This window comes from Coregonus lavaretus, assembly GCF_964263955.1.
Source record: "Coregonus lavaretus genome assembly, contig: HAP1_SCAFFOLD_2621, whole genome shotgun sequence".
Classification (NCBI taxonomy): Eukaryota; Metazoa; Chordata; class Actinopteri; order Salmoniformes; family Salmonidae; genus Coregonus; species Coregonus lavaretus.
Window position 1 is genome coordinate 54,556 of NW_028161929.1, and position 23,060 is coordinate 77,615.

A 23,060-nucleotide genomic window follows, 5' to 3' on the forward strand; every position below is an offset into this window, starting at 1 on the left:
CACACAGATATCATCCCAAAAACATTGGTGTCCTGATTATATGTTAGACATTCACTACTAATGCTGCGTTCACTTTTAGTCAGAACTAGGAAACTCTGACACTTCCGACTTGCTAACTGGTTGTAGTTATACACATGCCGGTTTCAACCAGTTAGCAAGTCGGACATTTCAGAATTTCCTAGTTTCGACTAGTACGTGAATGCGGCATTAGTATCATCATCAAGCTACAATGTCAGAAGCCCCACCTATACTGAACAAAAATATAAATGCAACATGTAAAATGTTGGTCCCATGTTTCATGAGCTGAAATACAAGATCCCAGAAATGTTCCAAACGCACAAAAAGCTAATTTCTCTCATTTTGTGAACACATTTGTTTACATCCCTGTTAGTGAGCATTTCTCCTTTGCCAAGATAATCCATCCACCTGACAGGTGTGGCATATCAAGAAGCTGATTAAACAGCATGATCATTACACAGGTGCCCCTTGTTCTGGGGACAGTAAAAGGCCAATCTAAAATGTGCAGTTTTGCCAAACAACACAATGCAACGGATGTCTCAAGTTGAGGGTGTGCATGCAATTGGCATGCTGACTGCAGGAATGTCCACCAGAGCTGTTGCCAGATAGTTGAATGGAATTTCTCTACCATAAAACTCATTCTGATTGGCTGGGCCTGGCTCCTCAATGGGTGGGTCTATGCCCTCCCAGGCCCACCCATGGCAGCACCCCTGCCCTGTCATGTGAAATCCATAGATTTGGGCCTAATGAATTTATTTCAATTGACTGATTTCCTTATATGAACTGTAACTCAGTAAAGTCGTTGAAATTGTTGCATGTTGCGTTTATATTTTGGATCAATATAGTTCTACAATTGATCTTCTTAAAATCAGATTTTAAACCTAACCCAAACATTAACCCTGGGTTTAGGTAGGTTACTTTCTAAATGTAAATCAGTTACAGTTACTAGTTACCTGTACAACATTGTAATCAGTAATGTAATTTCTGGATTACCCAAACTCAGTAAAGTAATGATTACTTTCAGTTATGCTAGCAGATCCCCATAGACTTCCAGTCATTGCGCTAACGCTAGTTAGCATTGGCTCGCAAAACTACCTCGAACTTCCTTCAAACTGGAGACAGAGACATAAAAATGGTATCCACGAGTTCATCTGACTCTGTGGAAGTAGATAAATGGCCTCTGCCCAACTCCTGAAGTATCCCTTTAAGAGGCATTAGAAGAAGACTAAAAGGAATGTGACTAATTGAACGACATCTATTGCAGGATAAATCAGTGTTAGAGTTCAAATAGCTGGCCATAAATGGATGTTGCATTTTACTTTATGGGTTGGTTATGTAGTTTCTTTTTCTAACCCATTGCTTTCTACTACAGATAATAATATGCTTAGGCTTTGTCTTTACATTAAAAACCAAAGTCTGTCAGATTTCTAGTCATTCCAATTAATTGAATATCCCTAGACTTTCAAGAATAGGACTTGGAAATATGGTATAGTTTTACCCTAAATGTTTTACCCGAGCACAACCCCAAAACTAAGGGCTTAATAGCCTACTCTGTTGTTTATCTTGTCATGGAGGACTGATTGAGTTCATTGCTTCGAGTTGAAAAATAAGTGCTGCTCTCTTGGAATGGCATGCTTTGAGCACTAGGAATGGAATGGCATGCTTTGAGCACTATGCCTGCAGAAAAGTGCAACTTGCATGTGAAAGATGTACGATATGGCTGCATTTGCTATTGGTCTATTGTTTCAGTTTTTTTTTGTTGGTGACACTGATTTCTCGACCATTTGCAGCTGCTTAAGTCTATCAAAAGCGCGCGAGTTTGAGTTTCGAGTGTCCGTTTGGCCTATAAAAACAAGCACATATATCACCACAAATTAGATTGAGCAATAAAAGCCTTCTTAAATTAAACTAGTTTTTATTTTATTATTATTATTTATTTTTTAGTCATTTAGCAGACGCTCTTATCCAGAGCGACTTACAGGAGCAATTAGGGTTAAGTGCCTTGCTCAAGGGCACATCGGCAGATTTCTCACCTAGTCGGCTCGGGGATTAGAACCAGCGACCTTTCGGTTACTGGCACAACGCTCTTAACCACTAAGCTACCTGCGCAATACCATGGTGAAGTTTAGAAGCGAGGAACTCTTGCAACAGCTGCACTATGCAAGCGTATCATTTCACTGGCTGTCCACTGGTCGCAAAAAACAATGATTGATGGGCAGCTTAAACTTCTTAAATTCAACCATTATTGTATTAAAATACACATATACATTTGTCAACAACAACCACCATCCATACGTAGCAAATAGATAAATGACAGAGCAGCAATGATTAACATCAGGTTTCACACCCCTCCACCCCTTGGATAGAATGCATGGCACTGGAGCATATAGGTTATTTCCTTATCATTACTTAGCACTGAGCTCCAGCTTAATGACCAACGACTGCTGTCATGTACACAACATCTACATTTATTGATCTTTAAAAAATAGTCTGACAAACCACATTCAAAACTAGATACAAAGAAATCATACGCTTGAAATAAATGATTATATTATTTGTTTATCTGTTGGATTCTCTTCTGATTGGTGTTTAAAATACAATGGAGCATGAAGTAAAAGGGATTCTCTCTCTCGGTTTCCCCCAATTAAATTAGGCTGTTTTCTAATGCTGTTTAGAACACTGCAGTCACATAAGAACAGCTTCATTTTAGTCATTAGGGTTAAGTGCCTTGCTCAAGGGCACATCGACAGATTTTTCACCTAGTTGGCTCGGGGATTAGAACCTTTCGGTTACTGGCACAACGCTCTTAACCACTAAGCTACCTGCCGCCTATAGCGTCAAACCAACACTAACTTTGTTTGCCCGAGGCCCTACTTGTGTGCACAGTTACTGTAATGTAAGATGGCCTACTTGGAAGCAATACCATTTTTGAATTATCTAGTGACAAATGATCTGTCTTGATATGTTAATAAAACCGTCAGGGATTTTAAGGTGAAATCTTTGAAAGGAATCCCTTTTTCAAAAAGAGTTCCTCGAGGCTATCTGAGGCAATCTTTAAATAGGTTACTTCCTTGTACGGGCCAACCTCCACCACCCTCCTCTACCAATGTGAACTGCTTTGGGTTTCACCTGCATTACACTACATAAGTAAGTCACAAAGTGCTTTATCCTTTTTAACTAGTGCGTTATCTTGCCTGATGTGTTTTTCCTTTGTCCACTCTGTCGGAATTCCATACGTGCTCATTGGACCGTGAGGGACCTATCGGCTACTTAGCTGCTCTGCTACGAGTGACGCCAACAAAAAAACATGATGTTTAATGATTACAAACAATGATATCTGTAGTTTCACGCCACCTCGGGTCACACTCGCTAAGTCATGGGGAAAAAAACAGGTCCCTGTCTCGTAACCTCTGTTGATCGCTTGGCAAGCTCCTTCAATCCAAACCCCATCATTTTTTCTCTGCTTTCATTTCCCCAAGCTTCTTCACACCCTGAGCAGAACAGAACCTAACAGAAGATGGGTCGTGTTCATTAGGCACCAAATAAAGAAAAAAAAAACTGACTGAAACAGAGAGGGGACTACCTGGACTTGTCCAATAAGGAACTCTAATTTTCGTTTTCCGTTGCAAAACATTTTTTAAACGTTGTTCTGTTCCATGCCCTACTCATTAACGGGAATGACTAAACCCTAAACACTCTTTAACTCTACATTATGTAACTGCATCTCCTGCAACTGGCCAACCCCATATCCACAACAGACAGGTCTACAACAGACAGGTCTACGACAGACAAGTCTACAAAAGACAGGTCTACGACAGACAGGTCTACAACAGACAGGTCTACAACAGACAGGTCTACGACAGACAGGTCTACGACAGTACGACAGACAGGTCTACGACAGACAGGTCTACGACAGACAGGTCTACAACAGACAGGTCTACGACAGACAGGTCTACAACAGACAGGTCTACGACAGACAGGTCCCAGTTCTCCATCCTTTCCCAGAAGGCACTTGCACACGCCCATCGTGGATTTCAAAAGCACTGGATTGGAGTTTCCTTTCCACCATTGTTAAATCCATGCAAGAGAGTGTGCAAGTGTACACTCTGGGAGAAGGGTGGAGGGTGGAGAGTGGAGAATAGAATACAGCGCGATTGAAATGTAAAAGGTCATTTCCGATTGAGCCATCGTATGCAGCGTTTAACGTGAATGTACTCTCCACTAACGCAGTAACGTTGCCTTTACATTTCAATCGCGCTGTAGTTCTGAACTTCCGCGATACGGATTGAATGGAGCCCTTAGTCTCTAGTCAGCCTGGCCTAGCAGGGTGAGGTAGATGGTGGACTGGAGAAAGCGGGGGTAGCAGTCTGTATCCAGGATGGAGTAGATGCGTTTCTGGGCGTGGGACAGGGAGGTGTGTGATGGGGCCTGTAGGAGCTGTGTGGTTAGTTCTCTGGTCTTACTGTCCAAGTTCACCTGAAAGGGAAAGGGAGAGAGAGGCAGAGTGGGAAAGAGAGAGAGAGAGAGAGAGAGGGGAGAAAGAAAGAGAGAGAGGGAAAGAGAGAGGTATGGAGAGACGGAGGATGAGAGACAGGGACAGTGAGAGAGAAAGGCATTGGGAAGGAGATGGAGGGAGAGAGAGGGAAAGAGGGAGAGGACATGGGATGGAGGGAGAGAGAGAGAGGGGAGAGACAGTGAAAGAGGGAGAGGACGGGGGATGGGGGGGAGAGAGAGGGGACAGAGAGAGTGAAAGAGGGAGAGGACGGGGGATGGAGGGAGAGAGAGAGGGGGAGAGAGAGTGAAAGAGGGAGAGGACGGGGATGAGGGAGAGAGAGAGGGGACAGAGAGAGTGAAAGAGGGAGAGGACGGGATGAGGGAGAGAGAGAGAGAGGGGAGAGACCGTGATAGAGGGAGAGGAGGGGGAGAGAGAGAGAGAGGAGAGACAGTGAAGAGGGGGAGGACGGGGGGTGGGGGGAGAGAGGGGACAGAGAGAGTGAAAGAGGGAGAGGACGGGGGATGGGTGAATTAACTGGTTTAACAAACACACCTCCAGGCAGGAGGAGGAAGATGACCAGATCATTAAACATGATGAAGAGACGCCCATTTACAGACAGACCAATATAAACAGGCCAGCCCACAGATGGACAGATAGACCGTCAGAAACAGCCAGCCCACAGATGGACAGATAGACCGTCAGAAACAGGCCAGCCCACAGATGGACAGATAGACCGTCAGAAACAGGCCAGCCCACAGATGGACAGATAGACCGTCAGAAACAGCCAGCCCACAGATGGACAGATAGACCGTCAGAAACAGGCCAGCCCGGCAGGTTAACATATAGACAAAGTCTGTATACCTCTCGCGGCGCCCCCGCCTCAATATATGTGGCAGTGATCTCCTTGGCCCGTCTGTGCAGGCTGAAGTTGTTGGACGAGTTTCTGTACTGCTCACAGGCCAGATAGAACTGCAGATTCTCCTCACTAAACTCTGAGCGAAGGAATGCTCCAAACACGGACACGCCCGCTGGAGAGAGAGAGGGGGAGGGGAAGGTAGAGGTGGAGGAGGGGGATGGGTAGAGGTGGAGGAGGGAGGGAGAGAGAGAGAGAGAGGGAGGAGTATTAGGTTTATGAAGGTACATTTAGGACGTCACTCGAGGGAAGACGAGGCAGATGGGATGTTCACACACACCATTGGTCAATACACTGACATGCAAACACACACACACAGCTTTATTTGTGACTTTTTGGAGTGTAAAAATGTTTCACCATTAAAAATCCTATTTTCCCTAACTCTAACCTGAAAAACCCTAACCCCAAAACCTAACCCTTATGCTTAAAATAGCATTTGAACAAATTCAGGACCTGAAAAAAGTCCTGACATTTCAAAAAGGTTATTGTACACACACACACTGACATGCAAACACACATTCACACAGAAATATACACAGACTGTAAAGTACTAATCAATCATAGGATATTTTTTCAGTACATTTTCATTATTGCTAACTAAGTCTCTCTCTCTCTCTCTCTCTCTCTCTCTCTCTCTTCTCTCTCTCTCTCTCTCTCTCTCTCTCTCTCTCTCTCTCTCTCTCTCTCTCTCTCTCTCTCTCTCTCTCTCTCTCTCTCTCTCTCTCTCTCTCTCTCTCTCTCTCTCTCTCTCTCTCTCTCTCTCTCTCTCTCTCTCTCTCTCTCTCTCTCTCTCTCTCTCTCTCTCTCTCTCTCTCTCTCTCTCTCTCTCTCTCTCTCTCTCTCTCTCTCTCTCTCTCTCTCTCTCTCTCTCTCTCTCTCTCTCTGGTTGCAACATATTTTTCGTGCAGACTGAGTGGGGGTGGGGAAACGAATAAGGACAGCAGATTGCTGACACAGTGGTTACAACATGTAATTGTTCACACACCGTGACTGGGACAGACGGGGCAACACATTAACCACGTACGTACACACACACACACACACGTTTGTTTACTCTCCCTGTGGGGACCAAATAATTGATTCCCATTCAAACTCCTATTTTCCCTAACTCCTATAATGCCAACAGTAACCCTTAACCTAGCCTCGTCGCGAACCAGAAAAACGGGAAGCCTGGGGAAGTTCAATGGCTGAAATCAGCTAAAGAGGGGTCAGCACAAGATGTAAATCAGTGACGTTTTCGCAAACACGTCAAACAATCAAATGCTTTGCATGGGCGGAGCTCCAAAGGTGCTCACAGGTTAAGTGCCGTAGGAGCAACAGACTACGATGCTGGCCATATCAATATTTATATTTTTGACATGTGATATTTGGCTGTAAAGGCTAGCATGAGGACAAAGCAGTTAGCCACAATGAGGTCAGCTAACCTTGTAAGCTACCTAGGTATAACTAACTAGCTAGCTACTAGCTTGTTCAATTTCCTTTATGATTAGAAAACCAACAAAATGTTTAATAGAAAACAGCATATTATTGACCTGAAAGGTTTCCTGTGTTAGCCCAGTCGCTAGCTTATGCAGGGTCAGTGATACATAGGGCAACCATGTACTGTCTATCTATGGGAACTGCAATCATTCTGCTAGCAACATTGCTAAAATCTAAAAATAAGATGAACCTCATAAAATGTTACCTGTAATGCTCATCTCCTTATTTTAATACTGTATCTAAATTACAAGGGTTGGATTTGCACTACATTTTTTTTAAATATATATGTCAGCACTTAAAAGCATGTACAAAATCTGGTATATGGTTTGCCTTATAGAGACATTGTCTACTGGTATCGTTTTAAAATGGAGAACGTATAGGTCGTAGGTCAACATGTGAAGAATGTGTGAGTTCTCCGCCACAGATGCCAGATGCACATTAGACCGGTAATGACATCATACCGTAGACCCCTGGCTGCATCGGTGATGCATGCCATATGATAAACTGCAAAATGTATTTCACATCTGACTGACATCCTGAGAGAGAGAGAGACAATCAAATAAAACTGACTTGGAGACCTGACAACTAGACAATGTTCATTTTGAGAATACAACACAGAAACACAGACACATTACAGACAGAACCCCTTCCCCTCTCACCTGACACTAGTTCATTTTGAATAATAGTTTAACAATTAAAAAACAAGTTTTAAACACTTCACTTCAAAATAATCTAAACTTCATCACTTCATAAATGTACAAATAAGCTAACTGGTATGTACAGGTTAGACACGTTAGTCTAAACAACAGATCACTGAGATAGTAACCAGGAGGCTATTATGACTAAAGCATCATTTCAGGTGAACAAAAAAAAAAAAAACTCATTACCAGCGTTGGCCAACCTCGCTCCACTGGTCCCTGACCCACTGGGTGAGCAGACTTCTAGTCCAGCACAGCAATAGCACACATGGATTATCAACTCATTAGGTTTGATAAATTGAATCAGGTGTGTTATTGCTGGGCTGAAACAGAACCCTGCACACCCAGCAGACCTCCAGCAGGGTTGGCCTTCTCCAATTGTAATAGGTTTATACATTGTGTGTGATTGTTTAACTGTATTTTTTGGATACAATATTTGCTAACACAGGTAGGTCTATAGGCATATGCCCTTAGTCTCTTGGGACCTCTCTCTTCATCTGGAAACAGGCTTTCACAGCTTTCCATATCTGAGGACAGAAAACATCACAAAGATACAGGTTTCATTACACTCAAATTAGCACTGAATATTATGTTGCTATTATCTCTCTGTCCTCCTAGATTTCCCCTCCAGGGACTGGAACTAGAGAATCTTTCCATAAAATGTCCTCCCACAAAATGACCTGCCCTGTCCAGTAGTCTACATTCTCCCTTTACAGACAGCTGGAGCTGCAATTTCAGCCTCTTCTATGGCTGTTATCTACAAATGCATTTGGAGACTGTTTTTAAATTTACAACGATTACATCAAGATAGCTATCTAATAGGAAGTTAGCTAGCTGATTACATTTAATTCACTTAGCTAAATAGTGTGTAAAGTTAGCTAGCTAGCCATCTATCTAGTAGTTCGATTGAGTTAGCCTACACAATGGCCTACTGTAGCCAGCTAGCTAGCTAGCTAGCTAATAAGACATTGTTTTTACGTTAAAAAAATTTATTTGCTTACTTGAATAGGTTCTCCCTCTGCCTCCATTTTTTTGGGTCCTTACAAAAAACAAATTATTGGGCAATCTTCACAATATTTTAGGTGGTAGCGAAACGCAACCAGCAGCCATGTGAAGAGGACGAATGGAAACAAGGAAAAATGTGTTCGTCATCAGAGCGGTTTCAGAACGTGTTGTGAGGTTTGACTTTACCAGCCTAATCGACTTTCAAATTTCAATAAATATAAAATCGCAGACTGTCGGCCACACTTTACAATGTGAAACTAGCGTAGGCAACATCTACCCGGACGGAGAACAATGACGCACATAACACCCAGCAGCCCTTCTTAACCTTAACCATAACTAAATCCTAACCCTAAACCCTATCCCTAACCCTAACTTCTTAAATTCAACCATTATTGTATTAAAATACACATATACATTTGTCAACAACAACCACCATCCATACGTAGCAAATAGATAAATGACAGAGCAGCAATGATTAACATCAGGTTTCACACCCCTCCACCCCTTGGATAGAATGCATGGCACTGGAGCATATAGGTTATTTCCTTATCATTACTTAGCACTGAGCTCCAGCTTAATGACCAACGACTGCTGTCATGTACACAACATCTACATTTATTGATCTTTAAAAAATAGTCTGACAAACCACATTCAAAACTAGATACAAAGAAATCATACACTTGAAATAAATGATTATATTCTTTGTTTATCTGTTGGATTCTCTTCTGATTGGTGTTTAAAATACAATGGAGCATGAAGTAAAAGGGATTCACCAGCAACCTTTCAATGACACACATAACACCCAGCAGCCCTTCTTAACCATAACCATAACTAAATCCTAACCCTAAACCCAATCCCTAACCCTAATTCTAACCGTAATTGTAACCCTAAACCTGTCACACCCTGATCTGTTTCACATGTCTTCTGCTTGTATCCACCAGGTTTCTCCTATTTTAACCCCTTGTCCCCTTTGTATTTATACCTGCATTTTCTGTTTGTCTGTTGCCAGTTCATCTTGTTTTGTCAGGTCTTACCAGCGTGTTTCCTGTTTCTCCAGTTCTCTAGTTCTTGCCTGACCCTGAGCCTGCCTGCTGTTCTGTCCCTTTTTGACTCTGCCTTGGATCACGATCCTCTGCCAGCCCTTTTTCCTGCCCCTTTTGTTATAGTAAATATTCTGAGAACCGAACCGTCCGCCTCCTGTGTCTGCATCTGGGTCATATCCTGAGTCGTGATAAAACCTAAGGCTAAAATAGCTTTTTTCCCCTGTGGGGACCGGCAAAATGTCCCTATTCTTGTGAGGACAAAACATGTTTTAATTGTCACATAGGTGCAGTGAAACGTGTTATTTTACAGGGTCAGGGTTAAGTGCTTTCCTCAAGGGCACTGACATATTTTTCACCTTGTCAGCTCGGGTATTCGAACCAGCAACCTTTCGGTTACTGGCCCAACGCTTTAACCGCTAGGCTACCTGCTGCCCTCAACACTACCTTGTAAAAAGCATATACAGTATGTCAGTGTTTCCCAAATTCAGTCCTGGAGACCCTGAGGAGTGCACGTTTTGGTTTTTTGTCCTAGCACTACAGAGCTGATTCAGGTATGAAATAAAAGAGAAACTACTTTCAGTGATAATTGATCAATATGACATTCATTCCCTGGTAATAGATAGAAGTTGAACTTTGATTTCCAAGAAAGCTTTCAATTTCTTTAACAGTAGACTCTGATGATAGTATTTGTGTGTATGTATTTATGAGGCTATCATTTAGAGACTGTTTTTGTGTTCTGTCTGATTGCCATGTGTGAGCCACATGCCTATAAAAGACATTTCCATTCCACAAGAATGGACAATAAAGTTTAAAATCTGAATCTGTCTTTTGACCAACCAGATAAGCTCTTTTGCTAATAATTGGGCAAATGGTCAGAAATGGGCTGCCTGTCTAAACCCAACCGTTGAGACTTAGGCATGTATCCTATGTGACCAACCGCCTTGATTCGGTCTTGTGAAGCAACATTTGAAATTGTATATATTTTTTACATTGGATAAAAGCAGAGACACAGAGCTACAAAATGATATATCATACACTACATTTAAGGGAACAATGGGAAAGTAATTCTGCTTTGAAAGTTGATCAACTTGTAACCTCACTTTTGAGAAAATGGCCTTTGAATATTTTGTTACCTACTGGAGAGCTCTTCTTTGTCTCCACCCATTGTGTCTACAGGCTCCATTCCAGTGCATTCGGAAATTATTCAGACCCCTTTACTTTGTTCACATTTTGTTACGTTACAGCCTTATTCTGAAATTGATTAAATTGTTTTTTCCCCCCTCATCAATATACACACAGTACCCCACAATGACAAAGCAAAAACTGGTTTTTAGAAAATTTTGCAAATGTATAAATAAATAAAAACTGAAATATCACATTTAGATAAGTATTCGACCCTTCACTTAGTACTTTGTTGAAGCACCTTTGGCAGTGATTACAGCCTCGAATCTTCTAGGGTATGACGCTACAAGCTTGGCACACATGTAGCTCAGTTGGTAGAGCATGGCGTTTGCAACGCCAGGGTTGTGGGTTCAATTCCCACGGGGGGGCCAGTATGCTGCTAAATGACTAAAAGGTATTTGGGGAGTTTTTCCCATTCTTCTCTGCAGATCCTCTCAAGCTCAGTCAGGTTGGATGGGGAGCTTCGCTGCACAGCTATTTTCAGGTCTCTCCAGAGATGTTCGATCGGGTTGAGATCCGTGCTCTGGCTGGGCCACTCAAGGACATTCAGAGACATGTCCCGAAGCCACTCCTGCGTTGTCTTGGCTGTGTGCTTAGGGTCGTTGTCCTGAGCGCTCTGGAGCAGGTTTTCATCAAGGACCGCTCTGTACTTTGCTCCGTTCATCTTTCCCTCGATCCTGACTAGTCTCCCAGTCCCTGCCACTGAAAAACATCCCCACAGCATGATGCTGCCACCACCATGCTTCACCGTAGGGATGGTGCCAGATTTCCTCCAGACGTGACACTTGGCATTCAGGCCAAGGAGTTCAATCTTGTTTTCATCAGACCAGAGAATCTTGTTTCTCATGGTCTGAGTCCTTTAGGTGCCTTTTGGCAAACTCCAAGTGGGCTGTCATGTGCCTTTTACTGAGGATTGGCTTCTGTCTGGCCACTACCATAAAGGCCTAATTGGTGGAGTCCTGCAGAGAAGGTTGTCCTTCTGGAAGGTTCTCCCATCTCCACAGAGGAACTCTGGAGCTCTGTCAGAGTGACCATCGGGTTCTTGGTCACCTCCCTGACCAAGGCCCTTCTCCCCTGATTGCTCAGTTTGGCCAGGTGGCCAGCTCTAGGAAGAGTCTAGGTGGTTCCAAATATCTTCCATTTAAGAATGATGAAGGCCACTGTGTTGTTGGGGACCTTCAATGCTGCAGACATTTTTTGGTACCCTTCTCCATATCTGTGCCTCGACACAATCCTGTCTCGGAGCTCTACGGACAATTTATTCGACCTCATGGCTTGATTTCTGCTCTGACATGCACTGTCAACTGCAAATCACGTAACAAAATGTGGAAAATGTAATGGGGTCTGAATACTTTCCGAATGCACTGTAAGCATGAATGGTTCTCCAATGTCCCACGTTCCTGTAGGACTACACCAACGTATGGTGTGGGGGGGCAAGTGTAGCCATGACAACCTAGGGTTTATCTTTAACTGACAACAATCACTAGAAAAAGCAAGGAAACTATTCCAAGCATTCAACAAAGACACTTTCCCTTTCAAAGCTTTCCTGTAACGTAACTGTCAACGGAAGGTTGTTGGAAACACCCTCCCTTAGTTATTTTTGGTCCCGTACGACATGGGTAGACAACCCTGGTCCTGGAGGGCCACAGGTACCGCAGGATCTTGTTCCAACTAGGCACCACACCTGAGCAACTGAGCTAATTGATCAGTTCAGTGATTGACAAAATTCAACACACCTGGTCTTCCAGGTCGGTTAAACCTGCCTGTGGCCCTCCAGGACCAGGGTTGTCTACCCATGTCGTACGGGACCAAAAATAACTCAGGGAGGGTGTTTCCAACAACCTTCCGTTGACAGTTACGTTACAGGAAAGCTTTGCCGTATAAGATAACGACAACAAACTGTCACAACAGCATTGTGGTATAATGGAATAAGAGCGGTGTCAGTAACAGGACAGGAGAAATTCTAGAAGGAACGAGGAAGTCAAGTAAATAAGACATTCCTGTGTCTTCCTTGGTCTCAGGGTGCGCCCCAAATGGCACCCTGTTCCCTATTAAGTGCACTACCTTTGACCTGAGTATGGTCAAAAGTAGTGCACTATATAGGGAACAGGGTGCCATTTGGGATTCAGCAGGCACACCTATTATAAAATGGTTGTAAGTTTCCACCCCCCATGACCCTTGTCACGTAGAACAACCGATCTGAGAACTGGGACTGTATTCATGAAGCGTCTCGGAGTAGGAGTGCTGATCCAGGATCAGTTTTTTCCCCTTTTAGATCATAATGAATAAGATGACATGGACAAGGGGAGACCTGATCCCAGATCAGCGCTTCTTTTTCTGAGACGCTTTACGAATACACGCCCTTTTCAAATGAAACCCTGTAGAGATTCTAATAGTATTCTACTTCCTAACTCTATGAACGTCTCCCTGGCTTTTTCCATTCGTTGTCTTGTCACACGACACTGTATTCAAATTGTCCACTATTACCGTACATTCCAACTACAGAATTCGAATAATCATTTCCATGATTCCAACAGTTCACCCAAGTGTTTCTATCTAAAATCACAAGTCAAATGGCAAATTGCAATATTTGGTTAAAACATAAAAGTCTAGATTGTATTGGCCATATCGTGCAGCCCAACGTGACAGTGTGGAAATGATCTCAAATGAGATCAACTTTTGTTTGATTGAACAGCACAGACAAATCAGAATGGAGAAAAACCCATTGAAATCACTTAGAATGTATGTGTTGCCACCCTAGGGACACGCACAACTCATTAAGCAAATTCTGAACTTTTATTATTTAAAAACATAAAATACTATCAAATACCGTAAAAAAAAAAAAACTATAAATATTTGGAACACAGCCTAGATAGTAATCTAAAACATTCTTACTGTTTTCTATCACATCTATTCAAAGTAACTAGTGGGTTCAGCTGAAGTGTGAACTAGTGCTGTGCTCAGCTTTATGGCACAACACACAGAAACCAGTGACGTACGCCGACACCCTACGGATCTATCACGCTGACTGACGTCACAACATGCTGCAAGAAACTGGTGAGCTGAGGTTGTAAAACAGGAGCAGAGTACACTTTGCTTCTTCCACTTCCTCTTTGCCCTTAAGTCTCTTGTGGACAGACTACGTAACACAGATGGTATCAGAACATCTGTCAAACAGCCTGCAGGATGTCAACTAAACTCAAAGACAGACCATAGACAAAATGAACATCCAACTCTTATTAGACGGGGTGCCCAGTACACACTCCGGTGCAACAAATGTTCTGGTGCGTTCTTTGTAATGTCACTGGTCATTTGGACAAATCCCGATTTGGCAGGTGTGAGCATCTTTCACATTTCTGAAGGAGACATTTGGCTCATAGACTTCACCGAAACTTGCCGAGAGAGTTGGGGGTGGAGCTACCGCCCTGCTTCCTCTCCTCATTCTAGTATCTTTTCTCATACCTCTTCCCCCTACAACCCAATCAAGTAGCTGGCGCCAGAGTTTCCTTCTGGGATGCCGAGATTACCTTTGCCCTAACCCTTCCATATTCGTAGATCTGTACAGTGGAAGCATTATGGTGGAAGCTTCACCACTGCTCTGATTATACCTGAATAAATCCTTCAGATCAGCAAACATGGAAGGGTAAAGGCCAAGGAGGAAGGGTAGGGAGTGGTTTGGGACTGGCTGTACTACTCAGTCTGACTGAAATACCTTTTTTTAGTTTTCCGTTGAAAAACCTTTTGCTACGGTGTGCAGTAATGAATAGCACCCTAGTCTACTTAGACTGGCCAGGAGGGTGTCCTAGTCTACTGGCCAGGAGGGGTTCCTAGTCTACTGGCCAGGAGGGTTTCCTAGTCTACTGGCCAGGAGGGTTTCCTAGTCTACTGGCCAGGAGGGATTCCTAGTCTACTGGCCAGGAGGGATTCCTAGTCTACTGGCCAGGAGGGATTCCTAGTCTACTGGCCAGGAGGGATTCCTAGTCTACTGGCCAGGAGGGTTTCCTAGTCTACTGGCCAGGAGGGCCTCCTAGTCTACTGGCCAGGAGGGTTTCCTAGTCTACTGGCCAGGAGGGCCTCCTAGTCTACTGGCCAGGAGGGTTTCCTAGTCTACTGGCCAGGAGGGTTTCCTAGTCTACTGGCCAGGAGGGATTCCTAGTCTACTGGCCAGGAGGGCCTCCTAGTCTACTGGCCAGGAGGGTGTCCTAGTCTACTGGCCAGGAGGGTGTCCTAGTCTACTGGCCAGGAGGGTTTCCTAGTCTACTGGCCAGGAGGGTGTCCTAGTCTACTGGCCAGGAGGGTGTCCTAGTCTACTGGCCAGGAGGGATTCCTAGTCTACTGGCCAGGAGGGTGTCCTAGTCTACTGGCCAGGAGGGATTCCTAGTCTACTGGCCAGGAGGGTTTCCTAGTCTACTGGCCAGGAGGGTGTCCTAGTCTACTGGCCAGGAGGGTGTCCTAGTCTACTGGCCAGGAGGGTTTCCTAGTCTACTGGCCAGGAGGGTTTCCTAGTCTACTGGCCAGGAGGGATTCCTAGTCTACTGGCCAGGAGGGTGTCCTAGTCTACTGGCCAGGAGGGTGTCCTAGTCTACTGGCCAGGAGGGTGTCCTAGTCTACTTACTCTGACTGGCCAGGAGGGTGTCCAGCGACTTAGCCCACTTATCCAGTTCCTCCCGGCTGAACTTGGCCTTGCTGTGGCCCACCTGACTCCACTGGCGCATCAACGGGAGGCGAGACCGCCGCTCTTTAGCACTGTTAGGGAGGAGAGGGGGGTAGAGGAAGGGTGTGAGAGATACGGAGAGAGGATGTGTAAGGAAAGAGACAGAGAGAGATAGGGAGAGGGGGTGAGGGAGAGACAGGGAGAGATAGGGAGAGGGAGAGACAGGGAGAGATAGAGACAGGGGGAGGTTAGAGAGACAGGGAGAGAGAGACAGGGGGAGGTTAGAGAGAAAGGGAGAGAGAGATAGAATGAGATGAAAAGATAACAGTACGTTTTGGTTGGCTCAGTATCATTTCAACATCAAGGATGGATGAGGTCCAGATGGGTATCCTATAAAACTGAACTTCTTAGTGTGCGTCCCAAATGGCACCCTATTCCCTATTTAGTGCACTACTTGTGACCAGAGCCCTATGGGCTACATAGGGACTAGGGTGCCGTTTGGCCGGGGGACTGCTTTAGACATCTTCGTCTAAGAAAGCAACCTCGTCCACAGGCTATTGCCCACAGTGGAGGACATGTGTGGAGCACAAGATTAAGTTACGGAAACCAATCATGTGATAAGGATATTTTGGTATATCTGTGTGACATCAGTGTTGACAATCACATTTATTTTCATCCGAATTGAACTTGGGTTACCATCGGAATGCAATGCCCAGGCACGTTGATGAGCTCACCTGTCTTTCTGTTCCGGGTTAAACAGGTTGGAATGTGACGAATGGGGACTCTGGAAGAGACAGCATTAGTTTGTTTCCACATTTAAAATGATTGACATGTGTCACACATACATACAGTCAGCGCACACACACACACACACAGAAATCTCAGCGGTATGACTTCTTTGGTTTTGGCCCAAACGTAATATAACATTTAAAGAAGTTCAGTTTGAGCAATATTTTCCTGTATCGAATCATTGACGCCATTAAAAAAAACATCCAACATTCCAAACGGAAACCATTAAAACATGACCTATGGGAAAGAGGTAGTGGATGTCAACGTGGATGCCAACATATAGGGGAAATAGGAGAGGAGAAGGACTTTCCACCGCCAAACTTTGTATTCATTGGTTTTGCCATTTGGCAGATGGTTTTATCTAAAATAATCAAATGAAAGATTTGAAGAGCACCTAATGAGTTACACAATGACAGGAATAATATGCATGACAATATTTAAATCAAATTGAGAATATTTGACGTAAATGTGTGCCGTTGCGCACGACTGAATATCTTATGATTATTTAATCCTTTGTCAACTTAGTGTGACCTTGACATTAACACAGCCGCTTGCTTTATGAATAACACTCTGTCAGATGAAGCTCAAGGTTAGAATACCACTAGGAGGGACCAGAGGGTGCATTTGTTTTAGCTTGTTTTAGCTCCTGGTTGGAGTAGAGATTTCACTAGGTCACAATGTAATGGTCTAAAATGTGCAACCTGCCATCAACGACACACAGGCGATCAATTCCCATACAGTAGACCTAACACATCCAAAACCCAAAACACGGTCAGAGACCACACCGCTAGTGAACCTGACCTCCCACTCCCTGACCTCCCACCCCCAGTCCTGTCCCCTTTCCCCCATCACTCTTTACCTGCCCAAACAGGCTCTTCAGGTGTAGCTTGGCTGCTGACAGCTTGGCTCTGGCGTGAGACCGTTGCTGTGACTTGAAGGAGAAGGTGCTGGAGCCAGAGGTTGAGTACGAGGGAGAGGGCGGCGGCTGGTCGTCCCTGCCCACGCTCTCTGTGCTGCGGCCTGTAGTAGCGGGAGCCAACTGCCCGTCACTGTACGCCCTGCATCCTTCACTGAGGTTCATCACTCCCAGATGACCCTTACCCTCTAGCTTCCCCAGTTCTGTGATGTACTCCGCGCTGACGCTGTGCTCCTTGCTCAGTTCCCCCCTCCCCGTCGTACTCCCAGGGCTGGCCCCAGGCTCCAGGATGATGGGGGTGGGGGGGAGAGAGGTGGTTTGCCCATCCAGTTTGTCCTCCCCCTTGTGGGGGGTGTAGGTGCCTGACTCCCCGTCCCGGCTGTGGTAGTTGTGGTCCTTCAGCGGTACCTTCGTCCTCGGCAGGAAATCCATATCGAGTAGGGACCCCTCGGAGCTGTACCGACGCATGATGGCAGCGCCGCTGGATGGAGGTAGAGTCAAGGAAGGATGGAGGGACAGATGTGCAGGTGGAGAAAGAGAAGAAGAGTGAAGGGAAGTCAAGCGGGTATGGGAAAGGGAGGATGAAAGAGAGAAAGAGTCTGGAGGGAGGTGCCCAGCAAAGAACAGCCTGTAAAAGGAAACCGAGAGAGGGGAGGGGAAAGGAGGGGAGGGGGGAGAGAGGAAGATAAAATTGGACAATCACAGAAAATGGGTCAATTCATCCGGACCACAGTGTGCTGTTCCATATCACTGGTACACTTTTACAGAGTCAAGCTGCAAAGTGAAGATCGGCTCACAAGTAGGTACAGCTGCAGTTAAAAACACGCTCGGCATCCCAAATGGCACCCTATTCCGTACACAGCGCCCTACTTTTGACCAGAGCCCTGGTCAAAAGTAGTGCACTATGTACAGAATAGGGTGCCATTTTTGGGACATAAATCATGAGTCAGACCAGCTACTTTTGACCAGCTGCAGTATGTATGATCACAATTGCCATGTCCATGGCTGTCAAGTGCACTCCACATGTAATGTGAGTTAATGAGAAAGCTGTGCTTTTTTCTGATATTCACGTGACATATTGAAAGCACCAATTAGTTTTCAACTGAAATGAGAGACATATTAACATAAATGTGTTGGTCTTTGGCTGCAATAATTAGATGAAATGTAGTCATGACAGTCTACTGATTTGAATTCAACAGATTTTTCACTGATTCTACTGATTTGAAATATTGATTTGATTGAAATTGTCTCCCTGCAACTTGACCCACATCTAAATGACATATGACTTGTGTGAACAGCAACATGTATTCTCCATACTATCATATGACTGGTGTGAACAGCAACATGTATTCTCCATACTATCATATGACTGGTGTGAACAGCAACATGTATTCTCCATACTATCATATGACTGGTGTGAACAGCAACATGTATTCTCCATACTATCATATGACTGGTGTGAACAGCAACATGTATTCTCCATACTATCATATGACTGGTGTGAACAGCAACATGTATTCTCCATACTATCATATGACTGGTGTGAACAGCAACACGTATTCTCCATACTATCATATGACTGGTGTGAACAGCAACACGTATTCTCCATACTATCATATGACTGGTGTGAACAGCAACATGTATTCTCCATACTATCATATGACTGGTGTGAACAGCAACATGTATTCTCCATACTATCATATGACTGGTGTGAACAGCAACATGTATTCTCCATACTATCATATGACTGGTGTGAACAGCAACATGTATTCTCCATACTATCATATGACTGGTGTGAACAGCAACATGTATTCTCCATACTATCATATGACTGGTGTGAACATCAACACGTATTCTCCATACTATCATATGACTGGTGTGAACAGCAACATGTATTCTCCATACTATCATATGACTGGTGTGATTTGAACAGCAACATGTATTCTCCATACTATCATATGACTGGTGTGATTTGAACAGCAACATGTATTCTCCATACTATCATATGACTGGTGTGAACATCAACACGTATTCTCCATACTATCATATGACTGGTGTGATTTGAACAGCAACATGTATTCTCCATACTATCATGTTTACTTATGTTTTTAACTTGGTGTTTTCAAATAAAATAAAATCACATTTTTATTTGTCACACGTGCCGAATACAACAGGTGTAGACCTTACAGTGAAATGCTTACTGACAAGCCCTTAACCAACAATGCAGTTGTAATTGTGTATTAAAGTAATAACCACGAATTTCAGTGTTTATGTTATGTATAAATCCAATCTTGAACTTGGGCTGTCTAGAAGGCATTACATAACTGTTGAGACTGCCGCTGAGAACTTTAAACAGAAGTATGATCTATATCCCACAGGAGGGGAGTTCAATTCCTTGCAGTAAGTGTAAACCAAAAACAGAGCCGGAGTAAAAATGTATTACCTCGATGTCCTGCGGTTACTCTGCCACCTGTGCTTTCATGATTTTGGCTCCAAACAAAGAGTTGTCTGTCCTGGCAAGTATATCCACTGTTTGAACCATAATATATATATTATGTAAAGCCTCAATTCGATTAGGCTTGCTTTAGTTGCGGGACTCACTTGTGACGTCAGAGCATTGCCTGTGGTGTATTATTAAGTAGGAACCAAACGGAACGAAACGGGGAGAGACTTAGCTGAATTTGTCCAATATAAAGTGTCGTTTTTATTGTAAAACGTTTTCCGTTTGTAGAAAATGGTTTCCTTTGCAAAAGTTTTGGACTAATGATTACACACCTGGCAAGACGCGCAGTCGCTGATGCCCACTCTCTCTCTCTCCACCAAGTGCTCTCAATCATCAACAGAGTCCGGACGCTGCATGTGTTACCGAATATCTATAAATAAATAACAAGCACACTGACACACGAAACGAAATTACTAGCACCAAGAAAGTTTCTCTATCTCAAACTTCACTCAGACCTGTTTTTATTTTTATTTTACACTTGCATTAACCAGAAACGCCTGTTGTCTATGTTGACACCCACAACTCCGTCTCAGCTTGCCGTCTTGTCACTTGAAGATCTCTGTACAGTACAAAATAATTCACATATTTTAGGTGTGTCCTGGAAAAACGCCATAACCCACGTTGGAAGAACTGCCCGGGGTAGCAGGCCTACTATGAATGGAGTCACTGAAGGGAGGCAACTTTTCTGTGGCTGCCTGAGCTATTTTAATGTCAGTGTCAGTGATGGAACGGAAGATCATTCAAATAAGTGTTTTAAATTGAATAATATGTGATAATTAACTTAAATAATGTTCCATTATCCTATTTTGTTATTTGAACAGTATATTTTAGGATCCACATTTTTGGATTAAACAATAATATGCCATTTAGCAGACGCTTTTAACCAAACCGATTTACAGTCATGCATGCTTACATTTTTTGTGTATGGGTGGTCCCGTGGATCAAACCCACTACCCTGGCGTTACAAGCGCCATGCTCTACCAATTGAGCTACAGAGGACCAATGTAGTCCTACAAAGGACTATGCACTCTATGCTGCACACGGCATCAAGCCATCTCTGAACTGTACTCTAAATAACTGCATTACACTGTTCATTGCTCTGCAATTAGATATATTCATACGGATACTGTAAATAAAAAATAAATAAAAATAATATGCCATTTAGCAGACGCTTTTATCCAAAGCGACTTACAGTCGTGCGTGCATACATTTTTGTGTATGGGTGGTCCCGGGGATCTAACCCACTACCTTGGCGTTACAAGCGCCGTGCTCTACCAGCTGAGCTACAGAGGACCATGGTTGAAATACACTGTATATCAACCATATACCCATTGTATGTCAACCATATATACCCACTGTTTATCAACCATACAGTTGAAGTCGGAAGTTTACATACACTTAGGTTGGAGTCATTAAAACTCGTTTTTCAACCACTCCACACATTTCTTGTTAACAAACTATAGTTTTGGCAAGTCGGTTAGGACATCTACTTTGTGCATGACACAAGTAATTTTTCCAACAATTGTTTACAGACAGATTATTTCACTTATAATTCACTGTATCACAATTCCAGTGGGTCAGAAGTTTACATACACTAAGTTGACTGTGCCTTTAAACAGCTTGGAAAATTCCAGAAAATGATGTCATGGCTTTAGAAGCTTTGAGTCAATTGGAGGTGTACCTGTGGATGTATTTCAAGGCCTACCTTCAAACTCAATGCCTCTTTGCTTGACATCATGGGAAAATCAAAAGAAATTAGCCAAGACCTCAGAAAAAAAATTGTAGACCTCCACAAGTCTGGTTCATCCTTGGGATCAATTTCCAAATGCCTGAAGGTACCACGTTCATCTGTACAAATAATAGTATGCAAGTATAAACACCATGGGACCACGCAGCCGTCATACCGCTCAGGAAGGAGACGCGTTCTGTCTCCTAGAGATGAACGTACTTTGGTGCGAAAAGTGCAAATCAATCCCAGAACAACAGCAAAGGACCTTGTGAAGATGCTGGAGGAAACATGTACAAAAGTATCTATATCCACAGTAAAACGAGTCCTATATCGACATAACCTGAAAGGCCACTCAGCAAGGAAGAAGCCACTGCTCCAAAACCGCCATAGAAAAGCCAGACTACGGATTGCAACTGCACATGGGAACAAAGATCGTACTTTATGGAGAAATGTCCTCTGGTCTGATGAAACAAAAATAGAACTGTTTGGCCATAATGACCATCGTTGTTTGGAGGAAAAACGGGGTTCTTGCAAGCCGAAGAACACCATCCCAACCGTGAAGCAAGGGGGTGCTTTGCTGGAGGAGGGACTGGTGCACTTCACAAAATAGATGGCATCATGAGGAAGGAAAATTATGTGGATATATTGAAGCAACATCTCAAGACATCAGTTAGGAAGTTAAAGCTTGGTCGCAGCAAGGAGGCCTACAAACCTGACTCAGTTACACCAGCTCTGTCAGGAGGGATGGGCCAAAATTCACCCAACTTATTGTGGGAAGCTTGTGGAAGGCTACCCGAAACATTTGACCCAAGTTAAACAATTTAAAGGCAATGCTACCAAATACTAATTGAGTGTATGTAAACTTCTGACCCACTCGGAATGTGATGAAATAAATAAAAGCTGAAATAAATCATTCTCTCTACTATTATTCTGACATTTCACATTCTTAAAATAAAGTGGTGATCCTAACTGACCTAAGACAGGGAATTTTTACTAGAATTAAATGTCAGGAATTGTGAAAAACTGAGTTTATATGTATTTGGCTAAGGTGTATGTAAACTTCCGACTTCAACTGTATACCCACTGTATATCAACCGTATACCCACTGTATATCAACCATATACCCCCTGTATATCAACCATATACCCACTGTATATCAACCATATACCCCCTGTATATCAACCATATACCCACTGTATATCAACCGTATACCCCCTGTATATCAACCATATACCCCCTGTATATCAACCATATACCCCCTGTATATCAACCATATACCCCCTGTATATCAACCATATACCCACTGTATATCAACCATATACCCACTGTATATCAACCATATACCCACTGTATATCAACCGTATACCCACTGTATATGTGTGTATCACTGCTCATTCTCTTACAGCTCTATGCTCTTCCTAGTTGTATATAACGTATGGAAACTTTGTTTAAACTCCTCTGTCTGTATTCTGTCTCTAAATGTTGTTTATCACTAGCAGCACCATATCACCAAGTAAAATTCTGAATATTTGTAAATGTACTTGGCGAATAAAGGTGATTCTGATTTTTTAAAAATCTTGTAGCGAACGGTGGGGCAGGGAAGTCTTCAGATGTCATGGTCATCCCGCTACGTGCC

At 43.5% G+C, this 23,060-nt stretch overlaps 1 protein-coding gene across 2 annotated transcripts; it reads right to left on the reverse strand.

Moving 5' to 3' along the window:
* Positions 1-2,240: 2,240 nt before the first annotated feature.
* Positions 2,241-20,242, reverse strand: LOC311119945 (uncharacterized protein). 2 transcript variants are annotated; one of them, XM_084194591.1, is made up of 6 exons: positions 19,968-20,242; positions 17,136-17,820; positions 16,222-16,271; positions 15,449-15,579; positions 5,375-5,541; positions 2,241-4,494 (listed from the first exon to the last, which is right to left on the reverse strand). In XM_084194591.1, the coding sequence occupies exons 1-6, from the start codon at positions 20,027-20,029 to the stop codon at positions 4,324-4,326; spliced, it is 1,266 nt and encodes a 421-aa protein (XP_084050717.1). In that variant the 5' UTR covers positions 20,030-20,242; the 3' UTR covers positions 2,241-4,323. The 2 variants fall into 2 exon arrangements, with proteins under 2 accessions (XP_084050717.1, XP_084050716.1); XM_084194590.1 differs by lacking the exon at positions 19,968-20,242 and having other exon boundaries at positions 2,242-4,494; positions 17,136-17,814.
* Between the last annotated feature and the right edge of the window lie 2,818 nt (positions 20,243-23,060).

Bases quoted from the DNA above. Each gene is read 5' to 3' on its own strand.
- LOC311119945 (XM_084194591.1), bottom strand. From the start codon at position 20,029: ATGATTGAGAGCACTTGGTGGAGAGAGAGAGAGTGGGCATCAGCGACT. The intron at 5,542-15,448 runs GTAAGTAGACTA...CTCTCTCTCCAG, and splicing joins CACCCTCCTGGCCAGTCAGA to CGGGCGTGTCCGTGTTTGGA. The intron at 4,495-5,374 runs GTATACAGACTT...TTTCCCTTTCAG, and splicing joins AGGCGGGGGCGCCGCGAGAG to GTGAACTTGGACAGTAAGAC.